Consider the following 17,602-nt stretch of genomic DNA (forward strand, 5'->3'; position numbering starts at 1 on the left):
GATGACACTGACACTTACATTGACATAAATACTTGCTTTTGAGGAATGAGCTCTCCATTTTGAGCAAGTGACATGCTTTTGCAGGTTATCAACTAGGTTTTGGAGTTTGAACTAATTGTTTTGAGAAATGCATTAACTTGTGCAAATGTAAATAGTGTTGTTAGAAACGCACCAAAGCCACTGAGAAAAACTGTAATAAAGGAAACGGTTTTAGCATTTTGAAATGATGTGATCTCGATATGTGTGTGGAGAAAGTACAGAAATAGAGAGGAAATGAATATAATCAGGACTGAGTAAATGAGAGAGTGTGAACGTCTGGGTGACCACTGATTCAACTGAGTCATATGATTATATGATTCATTTGCTAAATTGTCTTTCCTTTTTCTGCTAAAAGAACCCACGGAGATTACAAGAGATGAAAACACACACACATGACAGACATAAAGGGAGAGTTCCCCCCAAAAAGCAGTGGCGCAGTAGGTAGTGCTGTCGCCTCACAGCAAGAAGGTCGCTGCTTCGAGCTTCGGCTCAGTTGGCGTTTCTGTGTGGAGTTTGCATGTTCTCTCTGCGTTCGCGTGGGTTTCCTCCGGGTGCTCCGGTTTCCCACACAGTCCAAAGACATGCGGTACAGGTGAATTGGGTAGGCTAAATTGTCTGTAGTGTATGAGTGTGTATGTGAATTTGTGTGTGAATGTTTCCCAGAGATGGGTTGTAGCTGGAAGGCCATCTGCTGCATAAAAAACTTGCTGGAAAAGTTGGCGGTTCATTCCGCTGTGGTGACCCCGGATTAATAAAAGGATTAAGCCGACAAGAAAATAAATTAATGAATGAAAATACATTACTTCTATGAAGAAGTAATGTAAAGCACAGGTGTCACACTCAGTTCCTGGAGTGCCGCAGCTCTGCACAGTTTAGTTCCAACCCCAAATTAAACACACCTGATCAAATTATTTGAGTCCTTTAGGCTTGTTTGAAACCTACAGGTAAGTATGTTGGGGCAGGGTTGAAACTAAACTGTGCAGAGCTGCAGCCCTCCTGGAACTGATTTTGACACCCCTGCTGTAAAGCATTATTTCCAATATGTGTGTGTGTGCATGTGTTTTATGTGTGTGTTTGAAGCGGGTCAGGGGTGAAAGAGAAACCCAATCTGGCAGCCTTGAAAAATGAATTGAAAGAAAGAAAGAAAGAAAGAAAGAAAGATTATTAAAAGAAAGTATTAAAAGAGAGATATATTAAAATAAAGACGGACGGACGGACGGACGGACGGACGGACGGACAGACAGACAGACAGACAGACAGACAGATAGATAGATAGATGATGGATGGATGGATGGATGGATGGATGGATGGATAGACACAAAGATAGACAGACACAAAGATAGATAGATAGATAGATAGATAGATAGATAGATAGATAGATAGATAGATAGATAGATAGATAGATAGATAGATAGATAGATAGATAGATAGATAGATAGATAGATAGATAGATAGATAGATGGATGGATGGATGGATGGATGGATGGATGGATGGATGGACACAAAGATAGATAGATAGATAGATAGATAGATAGATAGATAGATAGATAGATAGATAGATAGATAGATAGATAGATAGATAGATAGATAGATAGATAGATAGATAGATAGATAGATGATGGATGGATGGATGGATGGATGGATGGATGGATGGATGGATGGATAGACACAAAGATAGACAGACACAAAGATAGATAGATAGATAGATAGATAGATAGATAGATAGATAGATAGATAGATAGATAGATAGATAGATAGATAGATAGATAGATAGATAGATAGATAGATAGATAGATAGATAGATAGATAGATGATGGATGGATGGATGGATGGATGGATGGATGGATGGATGGATGGATGGATGGATGGACACAAAGATAGATAGATAGATAGATAGATAGATAGATAGATAGATAGATAGATAGATAGATAGATAGATAGATAGATAGATAGATAGATAGATAGATAGATAGATAGATAGATAGATGGATGGATGGATGGATGGATGGATGGATGGATGGATGAACTATATATAAACTATATATAAAATATATATCAATATATATTTATTGATGTTTTTGATTCATTTAATAATGAATTTTTCAAAGACAAATGTTGCCAGGTATGGTAATTACACCTATGAAGAGTCCCTATAAACCACCACTACCAACATATGTGTGTGAGTGTACGTGTGTTTTATGTGTGTATGTGTCTTAAGCGGGTCAGGGGTGATTGAGAAACCCAATCCGGCAGCCTTGGGGATTCTATCAATAACTTCAGCTCTTGCTTGTTCAGCTGTTATGGTTCGCCGCGAGTACATGTCAATAAACAAGCTAATCTTCCAGAAAAGACACACACACACACACAACAGCAAAAACACAAACTCCAGGATTTGGGAAACAGTTGCAAAGGTTGGGCTTTTTCTCAGACAATCACTGTCTCTTTGTGGCACTCACATGTTAAAGGGTCAAAAGGTCACTGGCAAGTAAATAAAAGGTCATTAGGAAGTACACACACACACACACACACACACACACACACACACACAAGCACACACACTAGCCTCTTTGTTTTGTTGTTGAGGAGTTTTTCCATCTCTGCGGTCTAGTGTTATGGGAATGCAGCATGAAAAATGATCAAAGGAATAGAGTATGACTTAACGCAATAATCATTGAGGTCATTGAGAGATTTTAGTCTGTTCTGTGACTTAATAAATAAAATTATGCGTAATCTAATATGTAATGATCTTTAATCTTTCGTGTCACATGTTGCCTTTAGATATCGACGTCGATAGTTTTCATTTAAGTCAGTTTTTAAAACAGTTGTGGTAATGTAAACAAAAGATACGTTATAATAATTGTTACGCAGATTAAAACAACATATGAATGTGTCTGAATGTAGAATAGTGATGGGTCGTTCTTGAACGATTCATTCATTTTGAACGAATATTCAATATGACTCAGGAGTCCCTCAGGGAGTGATTCGTTCATCCGCGCGTGCGCACGTGTGTGCAGGTGGTATCGTTCATTTCAAGTCTTTTGAGTCGTTCATTGTGGAAAGGCAGAAGCCAATCATATGCGTTTAGAGCCGGAAAAAGAATTGATCCGTTCATCTCTCGAGCTCTCGGGTTTGAGTCATTCTGTCACAGGATGAACGAACGACTCAAGAACCAGAAGACTCGAAAGGTGAACTAATTATTATGACTCCTATCGGCTCAGACTGTGTACAATGGTTAAGATTATATGTGACTGTCAGTGTAACGTGAACAAACTTGACATCACGTAATTTTAAATCACGTCATTGTTTAACCAGTTTACCTGATTACCAGCACTAAACCGCTCCTGTCCCAACTTTTTTGGAATGTGTTGCAGGTCTGAATGACAGGAAAGGATTTAGATTTAAAATTGAAATGAAGTTGACCAGATAAAACATGAAATAGTTTCTTGTCTGCAATGAAACACAAGTCAACTGTCTTACAGTACTTTCTTTTTTTATAAGTGTTTTCCATACTGTCAGAAATGTTTCTGATTTTAGGGTTGTACTATTTTTAGGGTGCTTTCACACCTAGGGCTTTATTTTGACGGTCTATGCGCAGAGCGCAAAACGCAGAGCGCAAAACGCAGGGCGCAAACGCTTTCAGGGCGTGTCAGAACGCATTTTTGCTAATTTACGGACGGGAAAATGCGCTTTGCCCCAAGGCGCATGGACTAAAAGTGTTGAGTTTATTTTCTTAATGAGTTATAGGGGTGTTTTGAGAATAAACCAATTAGAGTCTCATCTCCCATTCCCTTTAAGACCCAGCTGCGTCGTGCCGAGAGCGCATTTGCTATTTCCAGGATGCAAAGTAAGTCTAAGTGGAAAAAATGAGCATTTCACTAGCAAACAGTAAACGGTTGACAGTTTTTTTTAACAGAAAACAGTTAAACAGAGCATCTACTGCGTGAGAATGAGAGATAATGGATCTACTTTTACATTCGCTCTTGGATAGGGAAACCTTTACGCACAGACATCAATTAGTCTATAAATAATTAATTTCGTTTGTTAAGTGCAAATATTAGTTTCAAAACTATTTCTAAATTCAGTTCTAATTTCCAGCAAACAAATAAATGAACAATAATAACAAAGTGTGGTTAAAATACTGAGTTATTTCCAAATACACCTGCCATGCCCCATATGGTCTAAAACCTGACAGGTGGACAAATCTAAGCTTGTTTTTAATAAAACAAATATAAATATGGATATAATAAATAATACTGCTAATAATAATAACATTATACAAAAGCAAATTGTTATGAATGAACTGAAAAAGCCTCCCGAGATGAAGAAGACATAAAAGCAGTGATTTTTCATATTTATGTAGGCTAGAAAATAATATGTTTTGTAATATTTTAATCCTTTATATTTATATCCTATATCTATTCTTATTATAACTCTGCGCTGGAGTTTAGACCGGGTTAGTTTTGGTCTTATGAAAAATCTATTTTAGTTTCTCAAAATAGCAACGCGCCAGCGGTCCGCCTCAGAACGCCTCCTTTTTAGACCAGAACGCCTATGGGCGCACAAATGAGCGCTAATGCATTTGCTATTTAAACAGCGTAGCGCAACGCCTCAAAACGACTCTTGCGCCAAGCTGAAACTACCAAAAGACTATTGCGCCGCTTCTTGCGCCACACTGCGCCGGGTGTATGATAGGGCCCCTAGACTTTTGTTTCAGAACCTGTATCGTTTGCCCAGTTAGTGCGGTTAGTTTGGCATATGTTAAACCAGCAATCGTGCTAGGATCTGCTCCAATCAATTGCTTTAAGATCGCCTGAATGAGGTGGTCTCGGCTTGATTGAAATGAACTCTGGAGCAGATCGATTGCAGTGAGAAAGCGATATGATCCGAGCGCGGTTACATCACAGTGTATTATGGATATGTAATAGGTATACGGCAATATGAAGAGAGTATTATGAGTAGGGCGGGAAGTTTCAGGAGTCTCCCGGATGCCAGCAAACATGTGATAATCTCCTGGTAATCGCGCCTCTCACTCCCAGTTTCTCAAATACGTTGCGCACCCTTCTCACCCCTCCCCACCGCATCCCTCCTTGCTCTTCAGACACGTCGCATGCACCTTGTCAAACACCACCAAACCACCACCCCCTGACAGCTGAGCAGGACTCTGCAAAATAAACCCTGACACTCTGACCAATGTGAGGAGAGTTTACTCACATGTGACTTGTTTTAGCTCTTTTGGTCTTGGTTAGAAACTTTGCCGTATGAAAGCGAACCGCACCAAGAACAAAGAGCAACAATGTAAAAATTTTAATGCCTGTTTCAGAACAACTGAATCGATTCACAGGTGTGAAAGCACCCTTATTCTGAAGATGAAACAACAATAAATCAATCTAAACATTTTTCGTAGTTATGATCATTATTTTTAAGCTCTAAACGACCACATTTGAATGTTAAATATCGAGTAAATGCATGTAATCAATCGCAGAACAAAACAAAGATTATATTCTCCTCGATCTGCTCCTTTAAATCTAAGATCAACGCTTGCATTGAGCACAGAATCCAGGCCGCAGACTAAATAAAAGCGCTGGTCTTAATCTGGTTAACGCTCTTCAGTCGTCTGGATCCTGCACTCGTCCTGCTCACAGCTTCAGGAAATGAAGCGAGTCAAAGGTGCTGAAAGAGTAAACAGGCCTGTGTTGAAGTTTGCGAGGCTTTGAAGTGGAGCTGGAGGAGGCGTGCTGGCTTTCGGATGCTGTGTTTGTGCAGGGGGGGGGGGGGGAGATTGGGTGTGTTTGAAGTTATGTGACTTAATCCGATGTTTATCAAAAACACACCAGCTCCATTCTCAGAACCAGGAGCATGAAGAGCTGCGGAGAAAAATAACCCCAAAGACAATGCAAAAACTATTCAAAACCTATTCATGTGTAGTCATGCGAATATTCATATGGATGGATCCCACAAGAACATATCTTAGTCTTATTTTTGCATACAGTAATTTTTGATTTCTATTTTTTGCTTTTAGAGCCAGATAAAATTTGATGAAAACAAAATATGTGGATTTATGCAGATTGATTTAGGAAGTATCATAACTAATATATATATATATATATATATATATATATATATATATATATATATATATATATATATATATATATATATATATATATATATATATATATATATATATATATGCAAACACATGCGCTATAGGTAAATTCAATAAACTAAATTGGCCGTAGTGTATGTGTGTGAATGTGAGCATGCATGGGTGTTTCCCAGTACTGAGTTGCAGCTGGAAGGGCATCCGTTGTGTAAAACATATGCTGGATAAGTTGGCGGTTCATTCCGCTGTGGCGACCCCTGATTAATAAAGGGACTAAGGTGAAGGAAAATGACTGAATGAATGTTTATTTAATATTTCAGCCAAACTTAAAGACTATAAAAATAGTAGCAAATACTGTAACAATTTCACTTCATCGTTAAACAGCACTATTATTAGAAAATAAACACAGATTTCACCGCAAAACAACAAATTTTGTCATCAACTGTGTATCTATGTATTTATGTTTAATGGAAACTAAAGCTTCAAATGAAGCTCCAATGAATTTTTTGTTCTCTATTTAATTCATTTATTTTTGAGGTCAGACTTGACTAAGATGCACGCGACAAGATGGGAGACGGAGGAAGTGAAAATAAATAGGATTTCAGTGTGATATTTAGGAACTAACATGTTGCTCATTGAGGATGTTTCTCTCTGTTCCATATTTAGATATTTCCTTTAGCTTACTACACGAAAACAGCACTCAAATACACATTTTAAAGTGTTTGTAGCATGACAAACTGACTGCAAAGTCCAATACATGAAGTATCGCATGTCATCTTGAACACAGAATGAATGAGGTAGATAATGTTAGATTAACTTAACAGTAAATATCTATGAGTGTAGATTTACAGTCATGTTTTATCTTAAAACAATTACTGCACAAAACAAACCATTAACTAAGACTTTTAAGCTCAACGATTAAGAGGTTTCAGAGGTCACCACAGCGGAATGGACCACCAACTTATCCAGCAAATGTTTTACGCAACGGATGCCCTTCCAGCTGAAACCCAACACTGGAAAAGACCCATACACTCTTGCATTCACATTCATACACTACGGCCAATTTAGTTTATTCAATTCCCCAATAGCATGTTCTTACATGTCTTTGGACTGTGGGGGAAACGAGAGCACCCGGAGGAAACCCACACCAACATGGAGAGAACAAGCAAACTCCACACAGAAATGTCAACCGGCCCAGCCGGAGCTCGAATCAATGACCATCTTGATGTGAGGCGATCGTGCCACCCACTGCACCACCGTGACTCCTGTAATGTCACCATATGTCACGTAAATAAACAAACATAATACACGTGTGATGTCAACGTTACCCAAATAAATAAACAAATAAAAAGTAAACAAATAAATGAACAGACAATTAAAGAAAAATAAATGAACAAACAAAAAAATGAATAAATAAAATAAATGAACACAAAACATGTTTGTGATGTCACCATAACATGTCATCAGATAAATAAACAAATAAATGAATAAATATTATACATACTGTATTTGTGATGTCACAAATAAATAATAATTGAATGAATAAATAAATAAACAATTAAATGAATAAATAACTAAATAAATATTTTACATATAGTATTTGTGATGACATAAATAAATAAATAATTAAATGAATGAATAATTAAATGAATAATAAAATGAATATATGACTAATTAAATGAAAAAATAACTAACTAAATAAATAAATATAAATTTTACATACAGTATTTATGATATTATAAATCAATAAATAATTAAATTAATAAATAAAAAATACTTAAATGAATAAAAAATAGATGAATAAATAAATAGATGAATAAACATGTAAATAAATAGATCTTTTACATAGAGTATTTATGATATCAAATAAATAAATAGTTAAATGAATAAATAAATAAGTAAATTAATAATTAAATGAATTAATAAATAAATGAATAAATGAATAATTGAATGAATAACCAACTAAATAATATATACATATAAATTTTACATAAATAATTGTGATATTATAAATTAAAAAAATAAATAAATGAATAAATAAATAAAAATATTAAATGAATAAATAAATAAATATTTTATATACAGTGTTTGTGATATAAATAAATAAATAATCAAATGAATAAATAAATAAGCAAATAAATAAATATTTAAATGAGTAAATAAATACATAAGTAAATAAATTAATATTTTACATACAGTATTTGTGACATAAATAAATAATTAAATGAATAAATAAATAAGTTAATAAATAAATATTTTACAGAGTATTTGTGATGTCGTACATGAAATAAATAAATATATATATATATATATATATATATATATATATATATATATATATATATATATATATATATATATATATATATATATATATATATATATATATATATATATAAATAAATAAATAAGTGTTATGTACTGTATCCATGGCAAAGACAAAATAAATCAGTTATTAAAAATTAGTTAAAATAAGATGACACTTAAAAATGTGTTGGAAGCAAATCATCTCTCCATATATTTTGCACATAGTGCATATATTTTAAACAACACTTGGGAAATATATTGTCTAAATAGAATTTAAATTTCACCAGAGGGCTAATCGCTTTGACTTTACCAGTCTGTTTAAAATATATGCACTTAAAAAAAACCTTTAATTGTATGTGTGTGCGTATGTGCATGTGTGCGTTTTAGGCACACAAATTCCATTACCATATCAATGAATGGCCAGGTGTTTTATTTTCTTTGTTTTGTTTTTGCTGCACAACTGTCATAGAAACAGCCCTTAAGGCATTTGGATGAGTGAGAGTTGGTAAAAGTGAAGTAGGTACTTCTCTTGTTTTTTCCCCCCGATTCATTTCATTTCCCTCTTTTCTTTTTAATTTGCTTAACTATCTTCCCTAAAGACAACGAGTGTGGAATCTGATTCAGCAGACATGCCAACAGCTGCTTTTTGACTGGCATATTTCTGTACATCGAAACAACAGCTTATTTCAGACTTTCATTATTCTTTTAAAGGAACAGTCAACCAAAACTCAGAATTTACTCTCCCTTTACCCTTTTACAAACCTTTTTCAGTTTCTTTCTTCTGTTAAACACAAAGGAAGATGTTTTAGTATAGTATAGTATAATATAGTATAGCATTTGAAGTAAAAAAAATAACTGATAGCATATTTGCCTCAAGGTCAACGCGGTGACTCAGTGGTTAGCACTGTCCCCTCACAGACCAAAGGTCACCGGTTCGAGTCCTGTCTGGGTCGGTTGGCATTTCTGCGTGGAGTTTGCATGTTCTCCCCATGTTGGTGTGGGTTTCCTCTGGGTCCAAACACATGCACTTTAGGTGAACTGAATAATGAGTGTTAATAAGTGTTTGGATGTTTTCCTCTACTGGGTTGCAGCTGGAAGAGCATCCACTGTGTAAAACATATGCTGGAACAGTTGGCGGTTCATTCCGCTGTGGCAACCCCTGATCAATAAAGGGACTACGCTGAAGGAAAACGAAAGAATGGATATTTGCCTGAAGCCAAACATTGAATTACGCTAATTTACTCTTTTAAATGTTTAACACAAGGGAAGATGTTTTGAAGAAAGCTGAAAACCTGTAACCATTGACTTCCATTGTAGTTGTTTTTCTTGCTATGGATGTCAATGCTTTCTTGAAAATATCTTCCCTTGTGTTCAACAGAAGAAAGGTTTAAAAAAGAGCTGCACCAGCCTGGTCTTACGAGGAAATAAAAGTATTTTTAATTTAGTGTAGTGGTCACCAAACTTGTTCCTGGAGGGCCGGTGTCCAGCAGATTTTAGCTCCAACCCTAATCAAACACACCTGAACAAGCTAATCAAGGTCTTACTAGGTATACTTGAAACATCCAGGCAGGTGTGTTGAGCCAAGATGGAGCTAAACCCTGCAGGGACACCGGCCCTCCAGGACCAGGATTGGTGACCCCTGGTTTAGTGGATAATTCATACAAATTCATTCGAGTTCAGTCGTACAACAATGTATGATTTTAAAAAGGAGGCGTGGGACTAAACCCCTCCCCTAACCCCAACCGTCATTGAGTGATGAGCAAATCGTACAAAATTGTACAAATTAGATCATACGAATTAGCCATTAAATCAAAAAGTTATATATATATACAATTGAAGTCAGAATTATTAATTATTGCCCCCCCCCCCCCCCCCCCCTAATTTCTGTTTAACAGATTTAACAGTTTAAGATTTTCTTTTTCATTTCTAAACATAATAATTGTTTTAATATTAGTTTTAATAACTGCTTAATTTTAATTGTTTTAATATTAGTTTTAATAACTGCTTAATTTTAATTGTTTTAATATTAGTTTTAATAACTGCTTAATTTTAATTGTTTTAATATTAGTTTTAATAACTGCTTAATTTTATCTGTGCCATGATGACAGTAAATAATATTTGACTAGATAATATTCAAGACACTTCTATACAGCTTAAAGTGACATTTAAAGGCTGAACTAGGTTAATTAGGTTAACTAGGCAGGTTAGTGTAATGAGGCAAGTTATTGTATAATGATGGTTTGTTCTGTAGACTAAAAAATCTAGCTTAAAAGGGGCGAATAATTTTGAAGTGTTTAAAATGTATATTAATAACTAAAAACTGCTTTTATTCTGGCCAAAATAAAACAAATAAGACTTTCTCCAGAAGAAAAAATATTACCAGACATACTGTGAAAATGTCCTTGCTCTGTTAAATATCATTTAGGAAATAATTAAAAAAGAAAAAATTCAAAGAGGGGCTAATGATTCTGACTTCAACTGTGTGTGTGCATATATATATATATATATATATATATATATATATATATATATATATATATATATATATATATATATATATATATATATATATATATGTGTGTGTGTGTGTGTGTGTGTGTGAAATTTTATAGCCACAGTTCAAAACACACGACATTTGTTGACATTTGTGTTGTTCATTTTTGCATGTTTTAACCGTGAAGAGCATTCAGACACAATATTTATTCATTCATTCATTCATTTATTTTCCTTCAGTGTAGTCCCTTTGTTCATCAGGTATCGCCACAGCAGAATGAACCACCAACTTATCCAGCATATTTTTTGCACAGCGGATGCCCTTCCAGCTGCAACCCAGTACTGGGAAACACTCATACACTATGCATTCACACACATACACTATGAAATGCGATTTGACTATACACCAAAAACCATAAAACACTGTTTATTTTACTCGGACATTTGCATATTACATTTCATGCATGATTTGTTCCCTACAAAAGCATGCCAATCGATTGAAAATAAATACGTTGTTTTAAATAGGAATATTCATCTGGTGAAATCGTATTTATAAATCGCAAACTGAGGTTAATTTAACCAATAAACGTAGTGAGCCGCCGCTTTTTGGGGAAATTTTGGGACCCCCAATAAATATCTAGAAGTTTAGATTATAACTATAACATAGTTTACTATCACATCAAATTTTATTATAACATACAAATTATTAATTTTTCACAAAAAATATAAAATGTAGATATTGCATTAAGATAAAACAAGGAGATTGAGTGATATAAGAAATGTTTTTTTTTTTGAATGAATAAAAGTACAAAGGGTGCATTTTAGGACTGAAATTGCTTAGGGCCCTCAAATCCCTAAATTCACCCCTGATCGCAATACATATTGCAGAAATACAAAATATCGCAATGTCTAATTTTTCTAACATCATGCAGAACTAGTTTGAAACAACTCAAGGATGATCACATTTTCATTTTTGCGTGTACTATCCCTTTAAATACAGGGCTTTGGCCAGGATTGGGCATGTTGACAGTTCCTGTCAAATAGCATTGCACTGTCATGTCACAAATTACACAGTTAAGCAGATATTTCTTAACCTCATCTACCTGCCAATTCATAGCACAGTTTTGCCCGCAGCAGATGATATTTTCATAACTATGAGGAAAAAAATATTTTGACAAAACTTTGCAAGGGTTTATTGAAAATAGGAGCTGATTTTCTCGCAGATGAAACTGTTTATGCTTATGTTTGATACACAATGAATATGTTTTTATGAGATTTAAACAACACACTGAGAGGATTTCATCTCAAATATATATGGCATCCTAATAAATAATGACACTGGACTACAAAACCAGTCATATGTTTCATGGGTATATTTTTCAGCAATGGACATTAATAATAATAATAATATCAATAATAACAATAATATCAATAATAATAAAAAATTAAGACTTAATACACACACTTATTACTTTAAAAAACAGATTTTTAAAACATACAGCAATGGAAAGAATATGTATTCATTTTAATAATAATAATAATAATAATAATATTAAATTAAATAATAATATTAATAAATTTAATAATAATATTAATAAATAATAATAATAATAATAATAATAACAATAATATCAATAATAATAAAAAATTATGACTTAATACACACACTTATAACTTAAAACAGATTTTGAAATCATACAGCAATGGAAAGTATATTTAATCATTTTAATAATAATAATAATAATAATAATAATAATAATATTAATAAATAATAATAATAATAATAACAATAATAATATCAATAATATCAATAATAATAAAAATTTATGATTTGATACACACACTTATTACTTAAAAAACAGATTTTGAAACCATATAGCAATGGAAAGCATATTTATTCCCTTTAATGATAATAATAATAATAATAATAATAATAATAATAAATTAAATAATAATAATAATAATAACAATAATGAAAATAATAATAATAATAATAACAACAACAATATCAATAATAATGATGATGATGATGATAATAATAATAATAATAACAAAAATAACAACAAAAATAACAATAATAATAAACACTTGTGACTTAATACTCTCAAACTCCAGATTTAATAACAACAATAATAACAATAATAATATTAATATTAATATTAATATAAATAATAATAATAATAACAATAACAGTAACAATAATAAACACTTATGACTGGTTTTGTGGTTCAGTGTCAAGTTATAAACAGTAATTTTGTATTTTCTGGATGTACATTACAAAAAGAGAACTCATAACAGTATACAAAAATATAATAAATCCCTCTATTTATGATTTTAAGACTTTATTTTCAAGTGAAGTTTGTAACAGAATCACAACAGTGCATTATGACAGTATAAATGCCAGTGCAAAGTTAATATACAGCATTATATAAAGTGCCAACGGAAGTTTTCAGCTTGTTAATACTATGACACTTCAGGCAGTCAATGTTTTATTCTGCTTTTATACATAAAATAACATCATTTTATTCTGTTGTGGGTTTAATTAAATAGTGGTTACATCATATAGTTTGTTATTTACACATTAACTTACCAAATTCTGGAAATGTGAGTACATTCACAAACAGTTAGAGACTTCCAGCTGATCTATATTTGCATTATCCTTACTGCGCTTTTCAAATGTTTGGACATATTTCCAAGGGGAACAGGTGTGTCCCAGGGTTCTGGACTGAAGGATGACTTTTACAGGGAGGTAAATCCCTATAAGAGCCCACCGTTTACTTATCGCCCTCAGAGATATTAAACAAACCCGATATATATCCACATGCTAAAGAGTGCTTTATGTGTCCTTAAATCCACTGGTAATCCCTCATACGTGGGACTCATTGTGAAACATCTTGTTCTTGATGGACCTCAGGCTGAACTGTAGGGTGGACGACGTCTCCGACTGCAAGGCCTCGGAAAATTTAACATCTATGGAATGGCCGGTCTGGGTCTTCCTCTTAATGGAGTTCTGTATAGTCTCCGAGGTGAAATAGTAGACGATGGGATCGAAGCAGCAGTTGGACACGGCGATGCACAGAGCGATGGGATAGATGGTCCGGACTACCGACTCCGCCGCGCATCCTTTCAAGGTGTTTGTTCGCACGAGGGAGTAGAAGACAAGGTTGACGTTGTACGGGATGAAGCAGAAGCAGAAGATGAAGAGGTGGACGATGATCATCCTCAAGATCTTCTTCTTGTTGAGCTTCCCTCCTCGACTCACAGTGTTTGGTCTCCTTAAAGTCTGAAGCACCATCGCAGAGCAAACCACATTGAGCATCAGTGGGATCAGAAACCCCACCGTCTCTATAAAAATCACCACTTTTGAAAGATGGCTCTTCCATTCCTTCGAGGAGAAGTTCTCGAAGCAGGAGATGCTGTTGTTCTCCAGCTTATTAGTACTGTTGAGCATGAATCCCGTAGGAAGGCTTCCTGAAAGAACGAGAACCCAAACTGCAGCGCACACAATTTTGGCATTGCGTTTGGTTCGGAGTCCTCTAGATCGGAAGGGGTAAACGATGGCCAGAAAGCGGTCCACGCTTATGCAGGTCAGGAATAGGATGCTCCCGTACATGTTGGTGTAGAAGAGCGAAACGGAAAGCTTGCAGAGGAGACTGCCGAACGGCCAGTTCTGCTGGACGAAGTAAAAAACCCTCAAGGGTAGAGTGAGCACGAATAACAAGTCCGACACTACTAGGTTCATCATATACGTAGTGGTTTCATTCCGCAGTTTTAACGAACACATGAAGATGTACATGGCGGCAACATTCGTGATCAGTCCTACCATGAAGACGATGCTAAACACCATGCTGTAGAGGGGATATTTAAAGTTGTCATTCTTCGGGCAGTGAGTGACGTTGCTCACATTGAGCATTTCCATCTCAAGACTTGTATTGTACATCTTAACAACAGACAAAGGCACGCTATGGGGTGGCAGTTACACGCGAGAGAGCGCACAATAAAAGGATTTCCCTCAGCAGCACAAAAGCATGCAAGAAACAAAGATCACTTCCAGCTCCCTTCCAAGGCGCTTTCGCCTTCAAGCACTCGTAGATCTCTTTAATGTGTTGCTTCTGTTCAAAACCGAGGCATTCTTCAACAAAGCCTCACGTTGAAGGCATTTCTCCCATGAGACTGGAGCCCGACAACCTCTTCCCCTCCCCCTTTCCCCAACAGCCACCCCGCAAGTCTTGCAAGTTACTCACTCCAAAAGTTTCAAGTCCTTCCTGAGCAATCCCATCCACAAAATTGCGAGCAAGTCCCTGTTACAATCCTCTCCGCAGAAGTCGCACTTGAAGCATTCCCAGATAGTATCCGCTCTCTTTGTTCCCACAGATTGGGGCACCTGTGTGTAGACTCAGTGTGAGTAAATGAGTGAGTCCTGGCTTCAGCCGAGGGTCTGTTTCCTGGCCCACCCCCTTCCTCGCGGCTCTGTCTCGGTGTCTCCGTCAGCAGTCGCCCCAGGGGCATTCATTGCTGTGCGCATTGAAGAGGCGGGAGACCGAGGCAGCTGTGGCTGTGGAGGACTCTTTTACAAGCCGGTGCTATCATGACTGGAGTATTTGAGCAACAACTGCTCCTCCTCTGCCCTGACAAACCCCTCCCTTGCTCTGACAGAGAAGAGAGCCTGCAAGAGTTTACTATTAGACCACGTGTGAGTGCAGTTTGTACTCCAACAAACACATTTAACCACATGGGAAATGATAAGTATTGTAGTTTTACTTTGGGTTTCTTGTGTTAGGAGTTGCAACTACAACTGTAGTACTTTAAAATAAGTGTAGCACTACATAATGTGTTTTTATTATTATTTTTGCTGTTTGTTGTTTGTTTTTGAGCCTTAAAGAGATAGTTCACACACCAAAAAATTAACCTTTTGTCAATATTTACTCAACCTTCACTTGTTTAAAGCCATTCAGATGTGTTTTATTAAAGTTTTGATTATTATTTTGTTGTTGTTGTAGATCTTACTCTCTTAGAGTCCTGAGCTCTAATTAATAGACACATCAGATTTTTCAAGCCCTGAAGGGATATTCACCCAACAAACTTCACTTGTTTCAAACCTTTAAGAGCTCTTTGTTGCAATTAGAAGAGCTCTACAAAATTAGTTTTGAATATTATTGTTGTCGTTATTGTAAATCTTAGTATCTTACAAAGAGTTCTGAGCTTTACTTTTCAAGCCACGCTTACGTTAAAGAATAAATCACCCAAAAAACTACATTTCTGTCATCATTTACTCACCCTTTACTTGTTTTAAGCCATTCAGAGGTGTTTTATTGAAGTTTTGATTATTATTATTTTTGTTGTTGTTGTTGTTGTTGTAGATCTTACTCTCTTACAAAGAGTCCTGAGCTCTAATTAGTAGACACATTAGATTTTTCAAGCCCTGAAGGGATATTCACCCAACAAACTTTACTTGTTTCAAACCTTTAAGAGCTGTTTGTCGCAGTTAGAAGTGCACTACAAAATTAGTTTTGAATATTATTGTTGTCGTTATTGTAAATCTTAGTATCTTACAAAGAGTTCTGAGCTTTACTTTTCAAGCCACGCTTACCTTAAAGGATAAATCACCCAAAAAACTAAATTTCTGTCATCATTTACTCACCCTTTACTTGTTTTAAACCAGGGTTGCTCAATCCTGTTCCTGGAGATCTACCTTCCTGTACAGTTTAGCTCCTACCCTGATCAAACCCACCTGAACCAATTAATTAGGACCTGAAATCCCCTTGATAATTACAGACAGGCGTGTTTGATAAGGGTTGCAACTGAAATCTGCAGGAAGGTAGCTCTCCAGGAACAGGATTGAGCACCCCTGTTTTAAACATTACAGGGCCGTTTACTTAGCAGACATGTTTGCATTAGAGAGATGGTTCACCCAAAAGTTTGTCATTATTTAATCCTTGTTTCAAACCTTTCAGAGTTTCTTTTCTTCGTTGAACACTATTGACTAACTTAGTATTTGTGTTTGTTTTTACTACTAAGTCAGGGGTTCTTCAGAATATCATCATTTGCAATCAAGAAAAAACAAAACTCAGAAAAGGTTTGGAAACACTTGGATGAGTAAATAGCAAGTATGTTTATTTATTTTTTTGGTTGAACTATCCCTTTAAGCACACTCCAGACAGCCTCTGCTGGCAGATGTGGTATTTACACTGTTCAACTGCTAAAAGCATGGGCAGGGAAAGGCTTGACAGTGTGTAAATGACTGTTTTGTCATTCATTAGCCAACAAGTGTTGGGTTACATCATCTTCCTGTGGCTCCAGCTTCATTAGTCATGAAACTTTTTCAATCATCAACATAATAATAAAAACAAGTAATACAGGTTTATTTCTTCCGGCAAATTAGAAAGTGTCATTACCATGGTTTAAATTAATTTTCTTTGCGGCTTGGTCCCTTTATTAATCAGGGGTCACCACAGCGGAATGAACCACCCAGGAGACAATTAATAAAATGTAACTTCTTTAAGACAGTAGTTAAATGAATCCATAAGCCATACGTGTATATTTATTGTTATAAGTGTATTATTATACATTCTGAAAGATGGATAAATATGATTTACACTGAGGATATTGTTAAGAATTTTTTAGGATAGGACAATATTTGGCCAAAAAACAAATATCTGA

The 17,602-nt window shown here is 35.1% G+C and overlaps 2 protein-coding genes across 2 annotated transcripts in view; one reads left to right on the forward strand and one right to left on the reverse strand.

The window, feature by feature from the left end:
- Positions 1-17,602, forward strand: part of rcbtb2 (regulator of chromosome condensation (RCC1) and BTB (POZ) domain containing protein 2) — an 824,162-nt gene that overhangs the window by 689,272 nt on the left and 117,288 nt on the right. The gene's annotated exons all lie outside the window — the stretch shown is intronic.
- lpar6a (lysophosphatidic acid receptor 6a) lies at positions 12,821-15,516 on the reverse strand. The gene has a single exon (NM_001080055.3). It carries the CDS (start codon positions 14,880-14,882, stop codon positions 13,809-13,811), a length of 1,074 nt encoding a protein of 357 aa, NP_001073524.1. The 5' UTR covers positions 14,883-15,516; the 3' UTR covers positions 12,821-13,808.

This window comes from Danio rerio, chromosome 15 (assembly GCF_052040795.2).
Source record: "Danio rerio strain M-AB ecotype USA chromosome 15, GRCz13ab, whole genome shotgun sequence".
Classification (NCBI taxonomy): Eukaryota; Metazoa; Chordata; class Actinopteri; order Cypriniformes; family Danionidae; genus Danio; species Danio rerio.